This window comes from Sceloporus undulatus, chromosome 3 (assembly GCF_019175285.1).
Source record: "Sceloporus undulatus isolate JIND9_A2432 ecotype Alabama chromosome 3, SceUnd_v1.1, whole genome shotgun sequence".
NCBI lineage: Eukaryota > Metazoa > Chordata > Lepidosauria > Squamata > Phrynosomatidae > Sceloporus > Sceloporus undulatus.
This window is the reverse complement of record NC_056524.1, coordinates 235920589-235940057: the sequence shown is the minus strand read 5'-3', so window position 1 is coordinate 235940057 and position 19469 is coordinate 235920589. Positions and strand designations below refer to the sequence as shown.

Genomic DNA, 19469 nt, shown 5'->3' with positions numbered 1-19469 from the left:
TTCAGTTCAACAATATTTGGATTTCCTGCATGGCAGGGGGTTGGACTGGATGGCCCGTGTGGTCTCTTCCAACTCTTATGATTCTATAATAATAATAATAATAAAAGCTTTATTTTTATACCGCCTTCTATCAATCAGGGCGGTGTACAACATAATACATACAATAACAACAACAATAAAAATACATTAAATACATTAAAATACCTTCTAGCCAGTCATCCTTGCCGTCGGAGGGGGGGGGGGGCTAACTAGGACTTGTTTCGGGGAATGCTTGTTGACAGGAAGGTTTTTAGATCCTTCCTGAACTGTGCCAGGGAGGTGGCTGAGCGGAGCTCTATGGGCAGCATATTCCAGAGGGTCAGGGCCGAGATGGTGAATGTCCTCCTTGCATGGAGGATAGTCGTGCCCCTGGGACCCTCCTAGTTGCTGCCCAGATGTTCTGAGTGTCAGGATGTAGCTAGGATTTGAAGGGGGGGGGTCAGACTAAGTGCCACCATTATAATGGGGCTTGGTGCGGCGGGCGCAGCAGCAACACCATTCATTTTTCTAATGGAAGGGGGGGGGGTCCGGACCCCCAGATCCCCCCCCCGGCTTCATCCCTGGGAGTGTGCGAGGCGGATTGTATGGGGAGAGGCGGTCCTCAAGGTATCCTGGGCCCAAGCCATGTAGGACTTTATAGGTTATAAACCAACACCTTGTATTGTGCCCGGAAGCGAATAGGCAGCCAATGCAATCTTTAAGTACAGGTTTTATATGACTGGTCCATTTGGGCGGTCGACCCGCCCCTTTCCCCGGAGTATCAGGGCTTCAGTGGTTACACCGGCAGCCGCTGAGGCCCCGATCGCCGCTATTCAGGCTGCGGGGAAGCGGCAAACGCCACTTCCGCAGCTGAAAAGGGGTGTCCTTGGGGCTTCAAGCCCAAGGACACCCCGCGCAGCAGGGAGGGGGAGAAAGGGGCCACTTGGCCCTTTCTCCCTTGTTTCGCTGGGCGCAGCCGTCTGGAGGCTGCACCCAGCGAAGCAAAGCGGCGCCGCGGACCAGGAAGGAGCTCCGAAACGGAGCTCTTCCTGGTCCGTGGAAAGCGCCCTAGGCACCCTGCCACGGATTGAGGATGTCACGTCCACGCTGCCCCGTTAGAGGTGGCGCGGCCGTGACGTCCTCACGGCGGCAGCCATGTGGAAGGGCCGCCGCCGTTTAGTGCGTGACGGGCACGCACTAGGTTAGGGCGGTGCGGAAGCACCGCCCTTTTATAACCCTAGTGTGCTCGTCACGCATAAATATCCGGTATGTAACCGGCCTATGATTCTTAATATCTGAGGGGCAAACATAATTTGGCCTTTTCTTTCCAGACACTGACATTTGTCATCAACCTAGAAAGAATGGCAAGTGTTATGTGACTACATGACTGATACATCAACCCTGCAAACCTCATTTTGGTGATTAATATCACAGATGCCATGGTTTAAAACACCTGATCATGTTTTGCATTTCCATGCTTCTATGTTCCCCACATTTTTAATCATCTAACCTGATAAAGAATTCTGGGGAACTTGAAGCTTGCTTGCTATTATGAAACTAGCTGGTCATAATAAAATGTTTGTCTATTGTGTGACTGGGATACTGCTTTGTCTTGAAGGACCAACATGTCTGTCTTTGCTAGAATACTAGCATCTCTAAAATGCACCAGTATCATCCTGTTATATTTAATGGTGTTCCTTTCTTTCTCTTCTTCTCAGTTTCAAACTGCAATTCATGTTTCTAATGGAAGGGGGGGGGGGTCCGGACCCCCAGATCCCCCCCCCGGCTACATCCCTGTGAGTGTGCAAGGCGGATTGTATGGGGAGAGGCGGTCCTCAAGGTATCCTGGGCCCAAGCCATGTAGGACTTTATAGGTTATAACCAACACCTTGTATTGTGCCCGGAAGCGAATAGGCAGCCAATGCAGATCTTTAAGTACAGGTGTTATATGACTGGTCCATTTGGGGCGGTCTGGACCCGCCCCTTTCCCCGGAGTATCAGGGCTTCAGTGGTTACACCGGCAGCCGCTGAGGCCCCGATCCGCCGCTATTCAGGCTGCGGGGAAGCGGCAAAACGCCACTTCCCCGCAGCCTGAAAAGGGGTGTCCTTGGGGCTTCAAGCCCCAAGGACACCCCCAGGGAGGGGGAGAAAGGGGCCACTTGGCCCCTTCTCCCTTGTTTCGCTGGGCGCAGCCGTCTGAGGCTGCACCCAGCGAAGCAAAGCGGCGCCGCGGACCGAAGGAGCTCCGAAACGGAGCTCCTTCCTGGTCCGTGGAAAGGGCGCCCTAGGCACCCTGCCACGGATTGAGGATGTCACGTCCACGCTGCCCCGTCTAGAGGTGGCGCGGCCGTGACGTCCTCACGGCGGCAGCCATGTGGAAGGGCCGCCGCCGTTTAGTGCGTGACGGGCACGCACTAGGGTTAGGGCGGTGCGGAAGCACCGCCCTTTTATAACCCTAGTGCGTGCTCGTCACGCACTAAAATGCCGGTATGTAACCGGCCTATGATTCTATAATATCTGAGGGGCAAACATAATTCTGGCCTTTTCTTTCCAGACACTGACATTTTGTCATCAACCTAGAAGGAATGGCAAGATGTTATGTGACTACATATGACTGATACATCAACCCTGCAAACCTCATTTTGGGATTAAATATCACAGATGCCATGGTTTAAAACACCTGATCATGTTTTGCATTTCCATGCTTCATGTTCCCCACATTTTTAAATCATCTAACCTGATAAAGAATTCTGGGGAACTTGAAAGCTTGCTTGCTATTATGAAACTAGCTGGTCATAATAAAAGTGTTTGTCTATTTGTAGACTGGGGATACTGCTTTGTCTTGAAGGACCAACATGTCTGTCTTTGCTAGAAATACTAGCATCTCTAAAATGCACCAGTATCATCCTGTTATATTTAATGGTGTTCCTTTCTTTCTCTCTTCTCAGTTTCAAACTGCAATTCATGGTCTCTTCATTTTCCTCAAACTCACATTCCAAAGCCATTAAAGAAATACTTGCACCTACCAAAGAATGGTAATTATTTATATAGTGTCATCAATATACATAGCACTTTCTCAAGCACAAGAGGACAAATCTCTGCCTCAGGGAACTTACAATCTAAAATTTAAGAAAGGTAAAACAAGAGAGAAAGAAAGGATTGCATAAATAGGGAAACAGTGTACAGTCATTGTGTACCTAAACTGTAGTAGATTGTGGGGACTAGTGATAATATCATGAAGACCCATTAGGATTATCTTTTTGGGGGGAGCCCATTCAAACTCAGAACACCATCAAGAAAAATGCCCTTTATAATTGCTGAGCTCATAAAATGTTGAAATATTAACATGTACCTAGTTGGAACACTTCCACAAGGTCATTGCTTCTGTTTTCCAAGTAAGCTGAACTAGGTGTCCTCCAACTCATCACAAGGATTGGCTGGCAAAAACGTATCCGATGTTGCAGCTGAGAAAAGGGCTTCAGCAGTCACCAGAAACTGCTGTCAGCCAATGATTGTGATGGCCTGGTTTGCACTTTACTTTTGTACATTTAAGCTTGTACCAAATGCAGGCGAAGTCTTGTGTTATCTTTCATTGGCAAATGATCGTCATACTAAAATAAGGAGAGAGAGATTAAACCTGTCAGTACAGCACCATAACTGGTCTATGGACCTAAAGCAGAAATGACTCTTAAAGAGACAAAAAGGAGCACATTCCTAAGCTAGGTAGGCAGGAAAATGAGTAAACATTCCCCATTAAGATAAGGCCAAAATGGGAAGTGGTCAGCTCTCCAGGTGTTTTGGATTACGACACCCACAGTTCCCTACCATTGGCCATACTGAGTGTGGCTGGTGAGCTAAAATATCAGGGAGGGGGAATCACTTGAAGATTAAATTAGTCCCACTTTCCCTTTTGAATCCAGTCCATAAAATAGTGGAGAGGTGATTGCCTAGTGTAGCACTGACCTTGCAGCTCTGGCCTGAACCACCATGGTTCAAATTTGGATGTGATCATGGGGTGTCAGTGGTCACTCTTACATCTACAGCTTGGGTGGGCAGTGATAGGGGAAACCAAGGAGGGCTGCACCTCAGGCAAAAGAGTCATTTCTTTTGCCTCCAAATTTTTGCCCTACTGGGCTGCTTCTATATAATTTGGGGCCTTGGAAAAGAACTCTTCTGGGCCTGAAATAGCCAGAGGTCAGGGACGTAGCTAGGATTTTAGGAAAGGGGGGGGGGTCCAGACTAAGTGCCACCATTATAATGGGGCTTGAGTGCGGCGGCGCAGCAGCACACACCATTCATTTTTCTAATGGAAGGGGAGGTCCGGACCCCCAGATCCCCCCCCCCCCGGCTACATCCCTGCAGAGGTCCAAAAACATGGTAAAATTGGCTACCTGTCTCCTTAAAGAGCATTTGTCAAAATTTACAAATTTACACTTTGCTCACCACAATCTACAACACAGGGATAATAATGTTCACCCTCCTTATAAGGCTATTTTTACGGATTACTAAGAAGTGTGTTTGAAGTGCTTTGAGTACTTTAAAGTGCTGTATTATAACTGCCAAGTTTTATTATGCTGACCATATATGTTGCCAAATATTAATTTTCTTAGTGGACATTAATTTATAATAGCTATTATTTTGTTGACTATCAATCACACCATGACAGCTCCCTTTGAAAAGGAAATTGAACAACATTCAATTCATTCACACTTAACACACATTGACAGTTTTGACATCTGTACAACCTCAGTTTAAAAAACAAACTGAGGCCATTTGGCTGCCTCATCAGATTACAGCCGCATTATATTTTCTCACGTGGTAGAAAAGTTAGTAGAACTATAGTTTTTGTGGATTTTTTTGGGCTATGTGGCTGTATTCTGGAAGAATTTATTCCCGACGTTTCGCCTCCATCTGTGGCTGGCATCTTTAGCAGAACTGTTCATATATCTGAGATTTATAAATGCACTTTATGACTAAACTTGCCATATTTTATTTGATCAGTTATATACTAACAGTCATAGCTGGGGCACTGAAAAAGACATTGGCTCCTGGAGAAGACTGCCATTGGCTGAACAAATCATTACGTGGAGTGAGGCAGCTACCCTGTGAAAAGGCAGGAAACTTATTTACTTTCATTGTATTTTTATTTCCAGTACTGTATTTCTAGGATTTTCTGTTTTGGGCATCAAAATAATTTGACTATGTTTTGGGTAGTGTGCAATTTGCCCCCAGAGTAGGTATTTGCAGCACCATCTCAGGCAGCAAAATGTTTAAGTGATATGTGCTTGATTAAATATACATGCTTACTTTAAAGGATCAGGAGAAATCATGTGTGTATGTCACAAAGGTGAGAACTGTGTGGTCCTACAGATGTTGTTGAGCAGTATTCATCACCATTGGCTGTACTAACTAGGATGCTGGGCATTGTAGTTCAACAAATTTCAAAGGCCACACTGTTCCTACCCTTGATATGTAGCATATTGTTGCAGTGTGCCTTCTTTTTAGGATTGTGATGCAAGACATGCATACAGCTGTAGTAAGACTGTAACATTCAGGACTGCAAGTTAGTCCCTTCTGCATACCAGCTTTAAAGAGCAAAGAAAGGCAACATGACAACCCATGTGATATAGTGGTTTGAGCATTGGATTATGACTCTGGAGGCCAGGGTTCAAATGCCCACTTGGCCATGGAAACCCACTGGCCTTGGGCAAGTCACACACACTCACCTGAGAGGAAGGAACCAGTCTTGCCAAGAAAACCCTGTGATAGGTTCGCCTTTGGGTTACCATAAGTCAGAAAATGACTTGAAGGCACACAACAACAACAACAACAACAATAACATGAATAGGTACAGCAACTGTTAGGCCATACTGTGCTACAGTACAATTAGGAAGGCATGAATGGCAAACAGTGATCTGCCAACTGGCAAGAAACTCTAGACTTAAAGAGTGTGGAACCTAGGAAAGAATGATCCTGGGTCAAACAGCTGGATTCTCGTGTTTTTCAAAGTTTCAGGCAACCCAGTATATGCCAGTGAGCATGTCTAAGACATGAAATGTCCCAGTATTTACAATAGAATATTTATTTGTTTTTTAACAATTAATTTCCTCTACAGTATATGCTGTACATCTTTGTGTTTTGTTTTTTCACTAACATTTTCAACTTGGGAGGGCTCTAAAATCACTGCTTTTTTTCTTGAAATTAATCATTAATTCTGGTTGTCGATCATATTCCAATGTAGAAAAAATCCTATTCACTTTTAAAATACAATGTAAAGTTGGTGTTTTTTTTTTTTGGATTAACCTATTCCATTCATTTAAAACACTGGCTTTGTTTGCTTTTAGAGATGGAAGAGGAGATGCATTAGGTAACTCCAAAGAACTGGCCCGTCACATCAGCCAGACAACACACCTGCGTCTTTATAAAAATGCACCTGTCTACTGCAGGACAGGCTTATGGTACTTCTTCTGTTCTGTATAACTTTCAATGTTCATATTACATAATTCTACTGATTATGTAACTGCGCAGAGGATAACTCTGCAATCTGCCTAAGCATCATCAACACAATAGCCACTACTTTGAAGAGCATTCTCATCTGGCATATGTTTTTATATATAGGACTTTATGAACCACAGGTCAAACATATGTGTACCTGTCAGTTTCATAATCCAAAATACTACTGACATTATTTCTACAATAAGGTGTCCACCCGCAGGTTAATTATCATGGAGCAGGAAACATTTTGGCATAGCAGACTGGGCTTTAACAAGAAGAATAACAGCAAAGCAATTCATTTTTTTAAAATTACTGTGTCTCTAAGGGCTTGCCATGCCACTGTCTTGTTTGTTCAAAATCTTTCTATGGTTTGATCCTAGAGCGTATATGTAAGTGTTGTTCTTTTGGGTATTTTGTTTGTTCGTCGCATAAGAAGTAGAGAGCCCGATTATCTTCAAGACTAAGTCCCACGGAATTGTAGCTAGGAAGTAAACTGTTACGGGTCTAATTTAATTTATCTATATTTTCCAATATGTTTGAAGGGTTTCCTTTATCTGAATTACTTTGTGTGAGAGTGTGTACATGTGTGAAGGCCCATAAACTACCAAGCTGTACTTGGATGGGAACCCACCAGTGAATTCCAGGTGCTGTAGGCTGTATTTCAGAGGAAGGCAACATCACCTGCAAGTATTCCTTTCCTTTGAAAACCCTGTTACCTAAATTGCAGGGGATCCCAACAGTGCACTCACAAATTGTACTCGCTGGGAAAATTGATTTCATAGAATCATAGAGTTGGAAGAGACCACAAGGGCCATCCACTCCAACCCCCTGCCATGCAGGAAATCTCAATCAAAGCATCCCTGACAGATGGCCATCCAGCCTCTGCTTAAAGACCTCCAAGGAAGGAGACTCCACTACACTCTGAGGGAATGTGTTCCACTGTCGAACAGCCCTTACTGTCAGGAAGTTCTTCCTAATGTTGAGGTGGAATCTCTTTTCCTGGAGCTTGCATCCATTGCTCTGGGTCCTGTTCTCTGAAGCAGCAGAAAACAAGCTTCCTCCCTCCTCAGTGTGACACTCCTTCAAATATTTAAACAGGACTATCATATCACCTCTTAACCATTTCTTTTCCAGGCTAAACATCCCCAGCTCCCTAAGTCATTCCTCATAAGGCATGCTTTCCAGGCCCTTCACCATTTTGGTGGCCCTCCTTTGGACATGCTCCAATTTGTCAACCTCCATTTTGAATTGTGATGCCCAGAACTGGACAGTCCTTTATTGATTTTGCTCAACCAGAAGCAGCGAGAAGTCTCAGCCTTTGTATAACATTTCCAAACCCAGAGAACTCCAGAGGCGGTTTTCCAAATGAGTTTATTAAAAAGGGGAGTCCACACACACAAGCACACTTTTATATATATATATATATATATATATATATATATATATATATATATATATATACACACACACACACACACACACTCATGAGAATGAATGATGCAAAGGTGGGAGATAATAGTGACTCACAGTATGGCTATGAGGTAATACTCTACGGACTGGAAGTGTAACAGAAAATCTGTCTGGCTTCAAACTAGACCAATTTTCTACTGTCTGGACATCTGTATTTATAGCAAGGCTCATGTCCTGAAGGCAGTGTTTCAGGAGCTGAAAGGCTGCTTGAGCAACTTTCCCAAGGGAGCATGGGGCGCCATAAGTGAAAATGTCCTGACAATTGGGACAATTGAATGTCTTCAGACAAAAAGTTTCAATCCTAGAAGGAAACTCCCTTTGTCTTCTATATGCAAACCACTTCCAAGTCCAGCTCACCACCAGATTATAATGATTATAATGGCTTCAATCATGGGGTTTTCTTGGCAAGATTTGTTCTGAGCTGGCTTGCCCTTGCCTTCATCTGAGGCTGAGAGCATGTGACTTGCGCAAGGTCACCCAGTGGGTTTCATGGCCCAGTGGGGAATCGAACTCGGGTCTCCAGAGTCCTATAAATTTGCAAACTGGAGCCAAAGTTTCTCATTCTTGACCACCCCCCCCCCGCTGCCAGCCACAAGCATATGTCAGTTTTCAAACAGGAGAGGCACCCTTAGGAGAGCCAGTCTGGTGGGTGGTTTCAGCCTTGAGACTCTGGAGAGTGGAGTTCCAATCCTGCCTGGGCCCTGGAAGCCCAATGGCTAACCTTGGCTGCTGGCACTCTCTCAGCCTCAGAGGAAGGCCAGGGCAAACCTCCTCGGAGCCAGTCTTGCCAAGAACAGCCCAGGAGAGGGCGGCCATCAGTCAGAAGGCACAGAAGGACAGCCAACCCATTGGAAATGGGAGAATGAGGAGGCAGAAAAGGCAGCATGGAGGAAGGTTGGGGGGAAGGAGAGCAGAAGGAGTTCCTCCAGGGTTTAGAGAAGGGAACAACAGATGGAGAGGAGGGGAGGGCAGCAAGGCTCTGCTTTTGCGACTCTAGAGGCTGCATCCAGAGGGCGGAAAGGATCCGGTTTGACCCCGCTTGAACTGCCCTGGGTCCAGGCTATGGAATCCTGGGTGCCACAACAAAGGGGCCATCCCAGAATTCCATAGCCTGGACCCAGGGCAGTCCAAGCGGGGTCCAAGCGGGTCCTTTCCGCCCTCTGGATGCATCCAATGGGCAATCGGTGCTGCCGGACTGGAGCGCTTCCTTGGGTCCAGCTGGGCTCTGAGGCCAAGAGGAAGCCGGCTCTGGGCCACAGAGAGCAGCGGCCCTCGGGGGGGCCCTGGCCGGCCTGGGAGGGAGGGCCGCAGGGAGGGGAGGCTCTCTCTCTCTCTGCTGGGCGCCGGCTGCGGAAGAAGAAGGAAGGAGGCTGCGGCTGCGGCTGCATGAGGAGGAGGAAGAGGAGGAGGAGGAGATCCAGGGGGAAGAAAAGAGAGCAAAGGAGAGGGGAGAAGAGCAGGAAGGAGGAGGGGAGGAAGAGAGAGGAGGGGAGGGGAGGAGAAGAGAGGGAGGAGGGAAGGGGATTAGAGGAGGAGAAAGAGAGGAAGGGGTGGAAGAGAGAGCGAAGGAGAGGAAAGAGGAGGAGGAGGAGAAAGAAGAGAAGGGAGAAGAGAGGGAGGAGGAGAGAAGAAGAGAAAGAGAAGGTGAGGGAGGGAGGGAGGAGGCGAGGGATGCTGCTGCCGCTGCCGCCGGGTCTCCTCTTCCTCTGAGGCGCCAGTCAGTCCCTTGCCCTCCTCCTCCTCCTCCTCCTCCTGCTGCTGCTCTTTGCCGGGGCTGAGCTTACATCACAATCCGGGCCGTTGCTGCTGCCGGGAGCGTGGCTGCTCCGGAGGGCGGCAGGAGGGACGGAGGAGAGAGCAGGAGGATGGGGGCGGCGGGGGCCAGGGCTGCCTCTGGAGCCCCGGAGGAGGAGGAGGAGGCTGCGGCTGAGCCGGCGGGGCCGGGGCTGGCGGTCAAGCGGGCCAAGGGGCGCCCCTCTGCTCCTGGGCTGCTGCGCTGGGACCAGGTGCCGGAGGAGTTCGTGGAGTGCTTCATCCTCTCGGGCTACCGGCGCCTGCACTGCTCGGCCGCCGAGTGCCTGGCTTCGGCGCTGCAGCCCACCAACGAGACGCTGAACTTCTGGACCCACTTCGTGCCGCTGGTGCTGTTCGCGGGGCAGTTCGGGCGTCTGTCGGGGCTGCTGCTGCTGCCGCCCTGGCACCCGGCGCTGCTGCCGCTCTGGTGCTACGCTTCGGGGGTGCTGCTGACGCTGGCCATGAGCTGCGCGGCCCACCTCTTCAGCTGCCTCTCGCCCCGCCTGCGCGCCGCCTTCTTCTACCTGGACTACGCCTCCATCAGCTACTACGGCTTCGCCTCCACCGTGGCCTACTACTACTATCTGCTGCCGGGGCTGCGGCTGCTGGAGGCCGGGGCGCTGGCGGCGCTGCTGCAGCGGGGCCTGGGCTGGCAGCTGGACCCGGGCGCCGCCCTGCAGGCCTACCTGGCGCTGGTCCTCCCCGTGGCCCTGGCCCTGGCCCTGGCCTGCACCGCCGCCTGCTGCCGGAGCCGCGCCCAGGGCTGCGCCTACCCCTTCGCCGTCCGCACCTTCGTCTTCGCGGCGCCGCTCAGCATGGCCTGCCCCATCGCCCTGGAGGGGCTGCTCTTCGACCTCCGCGCCCGCAACCCCACGCTCTTCCGACACTTCTTCCGGCGCTACTTCTGGCTGATGGTGGCCGCCTTCTTCAACGTCACCAAGATCCCCGAGCGCATCCAGCCGGGCCTCTTCGACATCGTGGGCCACAGCCACCAGCTCTTCCACCTCTTCACCTTCCTCAGCATCTACGACCAGACGCTCTACGTCGAGCAGGGCCTCCGGGACTTCCTCCGAAGCAGCAGCAGCAGCCCCGCCCGGCCCCTGCCCACCTTCGCCGGCACCGTCGGCTACATGCTGCTCCTGGTCCTCTGCCTGGCCCTGGTCCTCCGGCGCTTCCTCTGCCTCCCCGCCAAGCAGCACTGAGGCAGGCTCCAGGAGCACCGGGTCCCTTGGGAAGATGGAGGCCTCCTTCCCTTCAGCAATGTCCCTTGGTTTTCTGTCAAACAAAGAGGATTGAAGCCTTTCCTTCGCTAAAGAGGTGTCCCTTCAGGTTCTTCTTTCAAACAGAAAAGGTGGAGGGTTCCTCCCCTTCAGGAATGTCCCTTGAGGTTCTTCAAAACAAAGAGGATTGAAGCCTTTCCTTCACTAAAGGGGTGTCCCTTCAGGTTCTTCTTTCAAAGAGCATTGAGGCCGCCTCTTCAAGGGTCCCTTGAGCTTCTTTCAAAGAAAGAAGAATGAAGTGTTTCCTACTCTAAAGGGGTGTCCCTTGAGGTAGTTCTTTCAAACAAAGAGGACTGAGGTCCCTTTCCCTTCAAGGGGTCCCTTGAATTTCTTTAAAACATAGAAGATTGTAGTCCTTCCTTCTCTAAAAGGGTGTCCCTTGAGGTCCTTCTTTCAAACAAAAAGGATGGAAGTCTCCTTCCCTTCAAGGGATCCCTTGATTTTCTTTAAAGCAAAGAAGATTGAAGTATTTCCTACTCTAAAAGGGTGTCCCTTGAGGTCCTTCCTTCAAACCAAGAGGATGGAGGCCTCCTTCCCCTTGAGGTTCTTCTCTGAAACATGAATAGTACTATTAAAAACCTTGGCCTCTGCTGGCTCTCCCGAGTTCAAGGAAGGTCCCATCCAGCACTGAACTCCTTTTTAGAAAACTTCTGTTTCAGTTGAAACAAACGTAGGCTTTAAGATCAGGCTTTCAAGCCCCCCGTACTGTACTCCCTTTATTCTATTTATTGCTGCTTAGGATACAAAGGCAAGCCATTTAGAACTATTGCTTGAAATCTCCCAACAAATTGATCCTCGGTGCATTATTTCATCGTAAGCCTTGTGGACTTATGTCCGGCTTATGCCCAGCTAATGCACTTAGGATCAGGGTTTTCAGGGGAACAATATGCATGGACCACGTGAATGCTAGCTACTGATTTCAGACTGCTGCTCTAGGAGATGATATTTCAATTAGCAATATACAGTAGACCTGCACTGATGAACAATTGCAATTTAAAATCAAATCCCATGTGTCTTTCCCTGGCCTGCCATGCGCTCAAGAATGTGTCTGCGTGTCTTCTGCTAAAGCATTTGCAAGCCCTATGCAATGGACTTGGGCTTTTGACACGAGCAAATTGAGACTTCTTTTGTGCATTTGTTCATTAGTGATCTTGGCCGGAAGGCAAGTGGAACTGTGAATTAGAGGGAAGCCGTGTTATGATTTGTTCAAAAGCTGTTGGTGACACAGCAAAACAAAGCTTGTACAAGTGATGTACCTACACAAACACAAACCCCAAGAACGCCTGAATCTTACAGGACATTTTGTACTGTGAATCAAACGCTGCAGTCTAATCTGCACTTCAGAAATGATGCACTTTGACACTGCTTTAACTGCAATGGCTCAGTGTATGGAAACCTGCAATTTGTGGTTTGGGCAGTACAGTATTTGTAGTTTGTTGTGGCACCAGAGCACTCACAAAACAACAAATCCCAGCATTCCATCGCATTGATCCATCGTAATAAAAGCGATGTCAAACTGCATTATTTCTGCAATGCAGATTAGACCCCAGTTATAATTAAGTCATTAATGAAAGGTCAATATTTGAATAGGGGGCAGCACATAGGTTGAAAGAATAGTTACGATAGGGCTTGTCTTTAGAATTAATACATGAGCCACAATCCTGTTGGTCAGCATAGCTGTGCTGACACAGGTGATGGTGCAGATGGGGGCTCTGTAATGATAGGGGTCAGCAAAAAAGCCATCCCTGCCAGGAGAGAGGTACTATGCTGACTCCTGGAGCAAGCTTTCTCTACCCCAGTTCAAAAAGTGGACTGTTAGGCCAGCGTAATGGACTATTAAGCCACCATAAGGTCCCAACAGGATTCAGACTAGAATTTTGGACACAGGGTTGTTGTTTTTTTTAAGTCATACAAAATACAGGATCCAGTCACCAGCAATATCGATTGGTTTGCACTGTCCTTTATTCTGGAATAACAGCCACTGAATTTTTGTGCCCTCCTAATTATCTTATGTGGAAACAGAGAATGAGTCAGAGTTTTCCCCGAGGGAGAATTTCCCAACAAACCTTGGCAAATTCTTGCCTTGAGAGAGTGGGAGGGTTCAGGGACGTAGCTAGGATTTTAGGAAGGGGGGGGGGTGGGGGGTCCAGACTAAGTGCCTCATATAATGGGGTTGGGTGCGGCGGCGCAGCAGCACACACCATTCATTTTTCTAATGGAAGGGGGGGTCCGGACCCCAAGACCCCCCCCCGGCTTGGCTATGTCCCTGGAGGGTTGTTGCTGCTATAGATGGACTTAACAGGTTTATAGAAAAGTCTGGTAACCTGTGGACAACTCAGGATACATGATAAACCCTTGAAAAGCACTGGAAATTTTTGCTCGTGTTGACAGTGACAGTTATCTCAGGACTATAATGTTGTTTCAGCTGCTTCTGAATTTTGATTGTATTAAGACATCAATAGTAAACAAAACCCATAGTACAGTAGTATAGAAATGAAATGTGAAGCTATACAATATTGAGAAAATAGTGGACACAGAGAGCATTGCTTGGTCCAACTGTTTTTATTTCAGGGAGGAAAAGGTGCTTTTAAAACCCTAACCAACTGTGATCATTGTGACATAAGCACTTAAGGACAAGCACCCATTATGTCAGGTGTATGAACCATTATCCTCATTTACCAGTGCATATATTTATCAGCACCTTTGTATAGAGCTGGTATACAGAATGCATACATCTGCAAAGCTCAGAAGTATAAAAGATAAACTCAGAAATCAGTGTCTGGGATCAGCCCAAGAAATTTTGCTGCTAGAGATGAATGATGAGATGGTACCCTTCACTTTCCCCAGTTTCTCTAACAAAAGCCAATCTCGCACTTGTGGTGGGGCAGTCTTTTCCAGCTCACCTTAGGGCATCAGGCGAGTAGGACAGGCCATGTGGAACACAGAGCTGTCCTTCAACAGAACTGAATGACCAGGGATAGCAGCTGCTGCTCACTCCATGCATTTATCATCTGCTGCCAGGGGCAACCGCCTCACTCTGCCTAATGAAATGGACAGACTCGATACTGTTGGTACCAATGTTTGATGATAATGCTATCTTTCTAGCTTTGCTATAACCATACTCAAGAGTGGGAGAGAGAGTATTGGGTCTTGTTGGAACCTAAAATGGATCTAGAATCAAAAGTATACACTCTACTGTATTCTAGTTAAGTAGTTTCCTAGTAGATCAGGGCTGGGTAAAGTACACCTCTCTAGATTTTTGGAGCAGAGGGGCTATATCTCCCAATTGTCCTCTTATGCTGGCCAGAACTGCTGGAAGTTACCCAACCCTGCACCAGAGTCTTCTATTCAAGTCAGAAGTATAGTAGTTTTCAAGATCAGCAGTGTGCCTTGAGTTAGGCCAGTGTACCCTCAAAACAAAAATTAAAAGTTCAGAATTCTTCTTCTGGGACATTTCAGTAGTTCCCAAACTTTGGTCTTTCAGGTGTTTTGGACTTCAGCTCCCAGAATTCCTGACTGTTGGCCAAGTTTGCTGGAACCTCTAGAAGTTGAAGTCCAAAATACCAGGAGGACCAAAGTTTCTGCATTAGAGCATTATTATCCCCTTTAATTGCCACGATGAAATTCTAGGAGTGGAATCATAGGATTATGTGAAGTCGAAGGCTTTCATGGCCAGCATCCATAGTTTTTTGTGGGGTTTTTTTGGGCTATGTGGCCATGTTCTAGCAGAGTTTCTTCCTGACGTTTCTCTGAAGATGCCAGCCACAGATGCTGGCGAAATGTCAGGAAGAAACTCTGCTATAACATGGCCACATAGCCCAAAAAACCCACAAAAAAATAGGATTATAATTGTATAATGTGAAAGAGCCATTGGTATCCAAAAGCCCTTTTGCAATGCCATAACTGTTTTGCTCTGGCCAGCAGCTATGGTGACAGGGTGATTCTGGGAGCTGTAGTAAAAAAAAACCCAACAAACTGCAGAAGCTGAGAGGGCTGTTGATGACAGGATGTCTTGGAAGGCTCTCATTCATAGGATTGCCATAAGATGACTTAATGGTAATTAACAAGAAAACAAATATTATGGGAAGGAGCTATATAGTATGCATGATGTTGGGGGTAGGGAGCGTTCAAGACAGCCCCTTCTAAGCACATGGGTTTTAAAAACACCTGAAGAGAGGCACTGTTAGATCCTGTAGTCTGCAGCAGAATTGTTGAAGAGCTGGTAAGTGGGTTTAGGTATTTTTTTTTATTTTTTTTTTGTTACTGGAATATTAATCATTTTAGATAAAGGATATATGTGTGAAAGAGAACAGCCTAAGGCCAATGAAAGAAAAATATCCTTGTCCAAAACAGGCATCTGTCATCACATCTGCTTTGGGCAGAGACAAAACTATAGGTCATTTACCTAGCAGAGTTTGGAAAAGTTACTTTTTTACTACAGGCTCCAAAATTCCCAAGCGAACATAGCCACTGGTTATGCTGACTGTAAAGTTCTAGGAGTCAGAGTCCAAACACATACATTTCTGGGCTTCAACAGCTAGTAGAACCTGGCCAAGTCCCTCTGTACATCTGGCTTAAAACACTGCAATATTTAGAAAACAACAAAAGAATTGTTTGCTTTCCCAGGACATTCTGCTACAGCTTACCTGAAAATTATTCTTTCCCAACAACAAAACATCCAGTGGAGATTACATCATAAAGTTGCCAAACTAGCATTTATCAGATGTGTGATCCTGGTAATTGAGAAGCAAGTTGGAACCAAGATTTTCCTCTTGAACTCCAGGCATTTAATTAGCGTAACAAAATTTAGAAGGTTGCATTAACAACAATTATGGCAGTTACGTATGGCCACTGTGTTTATCCTGCAAACTTGAGTGTCTCATAAAAATCTGACAGACCACGTTTCTTTCATTTCACAGTCTCATGGCTTTTATTGTCTTTTCCTTTACAACTATGTCTGTGTTTGTAGAAGATCTTACTGAGAATGCCACTTTATGGACATGATGAAGACTGTTCTGCTCCACCAAAATCTATGCCACCATAAATCTCTTAAGTCTTTGTAGCTGAGGGACTTTCCCCCTGCAACATGTTCATATGGCTGTCCCTCAGTATTTACAGAAGTGGCCCTAATCCCCAGTCTTGTATCTTTGCACTTGAATTCTGATTCCCTGACAGAGGAAACCACATTCATACTAGGTTGGCCCAAATAAATTTTTAAAAAAACTATGAATGTAAGAATGACAGCATCATTTATTGCGTGAGTGAAAGATATGCCAGTAATTTAGCCAAAGGAAGAATGTAATTTCATATGACTTTTACATCCTTTCTCTGTTCCTTTGCTGTCTCCTAATTTAATGTACTGTAGTAGCAAATAGGCATTAAGAGTCACTTAAACCGAGGACATGGATAGTCTGGAAGGGTTTTTAAAAACTACATAGTGACTCTGATTTACAGTTTCATATCAGAGGTATGAATAAAGAGACACTTTTTTCCTTATGAAGAAAGCCTGGGGTGGTTTTGGCTTTTGAAAGTGGTTCAGCAGTAAACAGCTGATTTGATTCCTGACTGACCATTCTGTCAGTATTCGTATCAGTTTTAAGTCTGTAAAGCAGACAGTATCTTTCAGAAGGAGGGCAGGCAAGTAAAGGATTAAATCTATCTAGGTCCAACAGATTTACTATATAGCATTATACTATATACTATATAACAATCTGGCATTGTCATTAGCATGCATCAAAAACATCAGACTGTGTAGCAGTGATTTTCTTTATTGGAAATAAATGCTATTATTTGTTAGTGACTTGAACTGAGAAATAACCAGACATTTCTTGGATCAAATTGCACAGATAAAGATGAGCACACAGAGCCATTCCCTAAACAGTCAAATGTAACAATGGTTCATTTTCCTTAAACATGGCTGTGTTGTGTTTGAATATTTAAACCACCGGTGTATTAATTTGCATGGCTTGCCACAGACTAGTTTGTGAAACCATGGTTTGAGGTTTATGCTCAAACTATGATTTGTGTGGAGCATGGTTAAGTGTTCTACTGAGCGAATAATGCTTAAGGCCATTCTCTTGGCTCTTCAGCTTCTTAGCCTTGCTAGGTAATAAGCAGATCTCAGTGATTTCACTGTATATTTGGTTTCTCAAAAAAAAAAAAAAACTAGGAAAGTTATTATTTTGGACCACAACTTCCCAAATCCCACAACAACCATGAACATTGGCCTTGTTGGCTATGCAGTTTTGAGTTGTACTCAGATGTAACTTCATTCTCAACAATGTTTTGAGGCCTTAATCCTTGTTAGTCTTAATCATGGTTAAGTATTATATCTGAAATAGGAGTGATCAGGAAAATATATATTTACTGAAACAAACATTTTTATATATATATATATATATATATATGTATATGTATATGTATATGTATGTATGTATATATATATGTGTGTGTGTGTGTGTTGTGTATATATATATATATATTGTGTGTGTGTGTGTGTGTATGTGAGTATTCCCTCTAAGACTGTTCTTCCAGTGCAAGAACAGATCTTTGTGATCCTGTAAATGTTTAAAGTACTTTTCTTGGCTGCAGAAGGATCTCCAAATGTGGAACTGCTGTAGGGTTTGTATTGTATTCTGCACATATTCTTAGTATACACACAATTGTCTGACATTCAGCATTCTAAAAATAAATGTTTCAGTATAATGCAGCCAGAAAACATAATTGTTTTAATGATTTGCCCCCAAATGACTCACTGGACCTTCAGAATAATTTTTTTATTTGAATTATTTCTTCAGGAGATGCCTTTAGAGCATCTAGTCAGCAATTAAGAAATGCATGAGAAAGTGGAAAAGCCAAGGGGTTAAAACTCTCAAACCTAGGAGGAAGCTTACAATCTAAGCTAAATTTAAAGAGAGACTGCAAAGAGGATTATGTAATCAGTTTTTGTGTGCTTATCAGTTACAACATTAGGGGCATCTTGCGGAGCAATGTCAGGTCATAGCAAACAGTAAAAAGTACATTTGATATTTGGACCATGTGACATCTTCTATATATATCTCAATTACAGATGAAAGCTTATGGTGCTCATGTGGTGCTAGCTAACCTTAAAGCCATTTACCTTACTGTTCTTCCCATCCCCAAACTTAACTATTTTTGCACAGTTGGATCATGTACAAAGCCTGGTTTCTTTTTACTAAATATGTTCCATGTGCTTGAAACATGCTAACAATCTTGAGTCCATCTAGAAATCCAATGTCATGTTAGGTTAGTGCTTGTAATTTAACTGTTTCTGATTTGCAGATTTATTGAAGAATAGATCCAACTAGATCTGTGTGTGTATGTGTGCATGCTTTAAACAGTACTTTTTAAAAAAGGATTTATTATTTATATTGTGCACTGCTGCATTTTTCGGCAGGACTTCCAGTACGCAAGTATTTAAGTGTTTATTTTTAGTGCTCTGAAGGGCACATGTGTAGCAATGCTAGCAGAATTTGTTATTGGTCAGTTATACATAAATATGGGCAAAGGGAAGAGATAAAACTTCTGTAATATGGAGGCCAAGAGTTGTTGATGTGTTTGTTTTTCAGTTAGTGGGGAATCCTTGTAAAATTTAAAGCAAGAACCTGCCCTGGACTGCAAATACCAGGGGACTGTTGGCTTTATCTGCAAACATATACAAGGTCCAGACTGCAGTTCTGGCCTTGAAGAGTGTTTGGTGGGACAGATTTTTACAGGGCTTTGCATTGTAGATAATTTTTTTAGATTTTTGAAGGTCACAGTGCATCAGCAAGGCCATTGCTCACTGGTGTAGGAGACACTGACCTGCACATGGGAATGAATAGAGTAATAGCACAGAGGGCAGGCTGCACTAACCTTGCATCCTCCAGATATTCTGAACTAAACACTCATCAATGGACATGCTGGCTGCAGATGATGGCTCTTGTAGTTCAATACATCTGAAGGGCACTAGTTTAGCAGAGTTGATGTAGCAGTTACCACAGCTTACAGCCATGTGCCTCTTTGTAGTGGTGCAACAGTAGGTGTTATGCTTGAATACCACTGTGCACTCATGGAAGATCCAGGTGTTGTGAGTACTAAGTGAATCTTGCTGGCTTTGATTCTCTTTCTGTCTCGGGACACTATCAAATGGAGTTAACAGACCAGCTCACCTTTCCCAAATTCAGTATTAATTCAGGAGGCAGCTGCATCCTATCACACCTAAATCACTGCCATATCACCACCTGGGTTGATCCCGGGTGCAGCTAGGAAGCAGCTTAGATTACCATCGCTGCATCTGGGATTTTGGTGGTGATTTAGATGATGATGATGATTATTACATTTTATTTATAAAGCGCTGTAAGTTTGCACAGCACTGTACATAGAATGGATAGAACACGGCTGCCTCCCAAA

General features: G+C 45.5%; 1 protein-coding gene across 1 annotated transcript; it reads left to right on the top strand.

Annotated features, from left to right (window-relative positions):
• The first annotated feature begins 9663 nt into the window (after positions 1 to 9663).
• PAQR9 (progestin and adipoQ receptor family member 9) lies at positions 9664 to 13186 on the top strand. Its single transcript, XM_042456031.1, has one exon. The coding sequence runs from the start codon at positions 9849 to 9851 to the stop codon at positions 10977 to 10979; it is 1131 nt and encodes a 376-aa protein (XP_042311965.1). The 5' UTR covers positions 9664 to 9848; the 3' UTR covers positions 10980 to 13186.
• The last annotated feature ends 6283 nt before the right edge of the window (positions 13187 to 19469 follow it).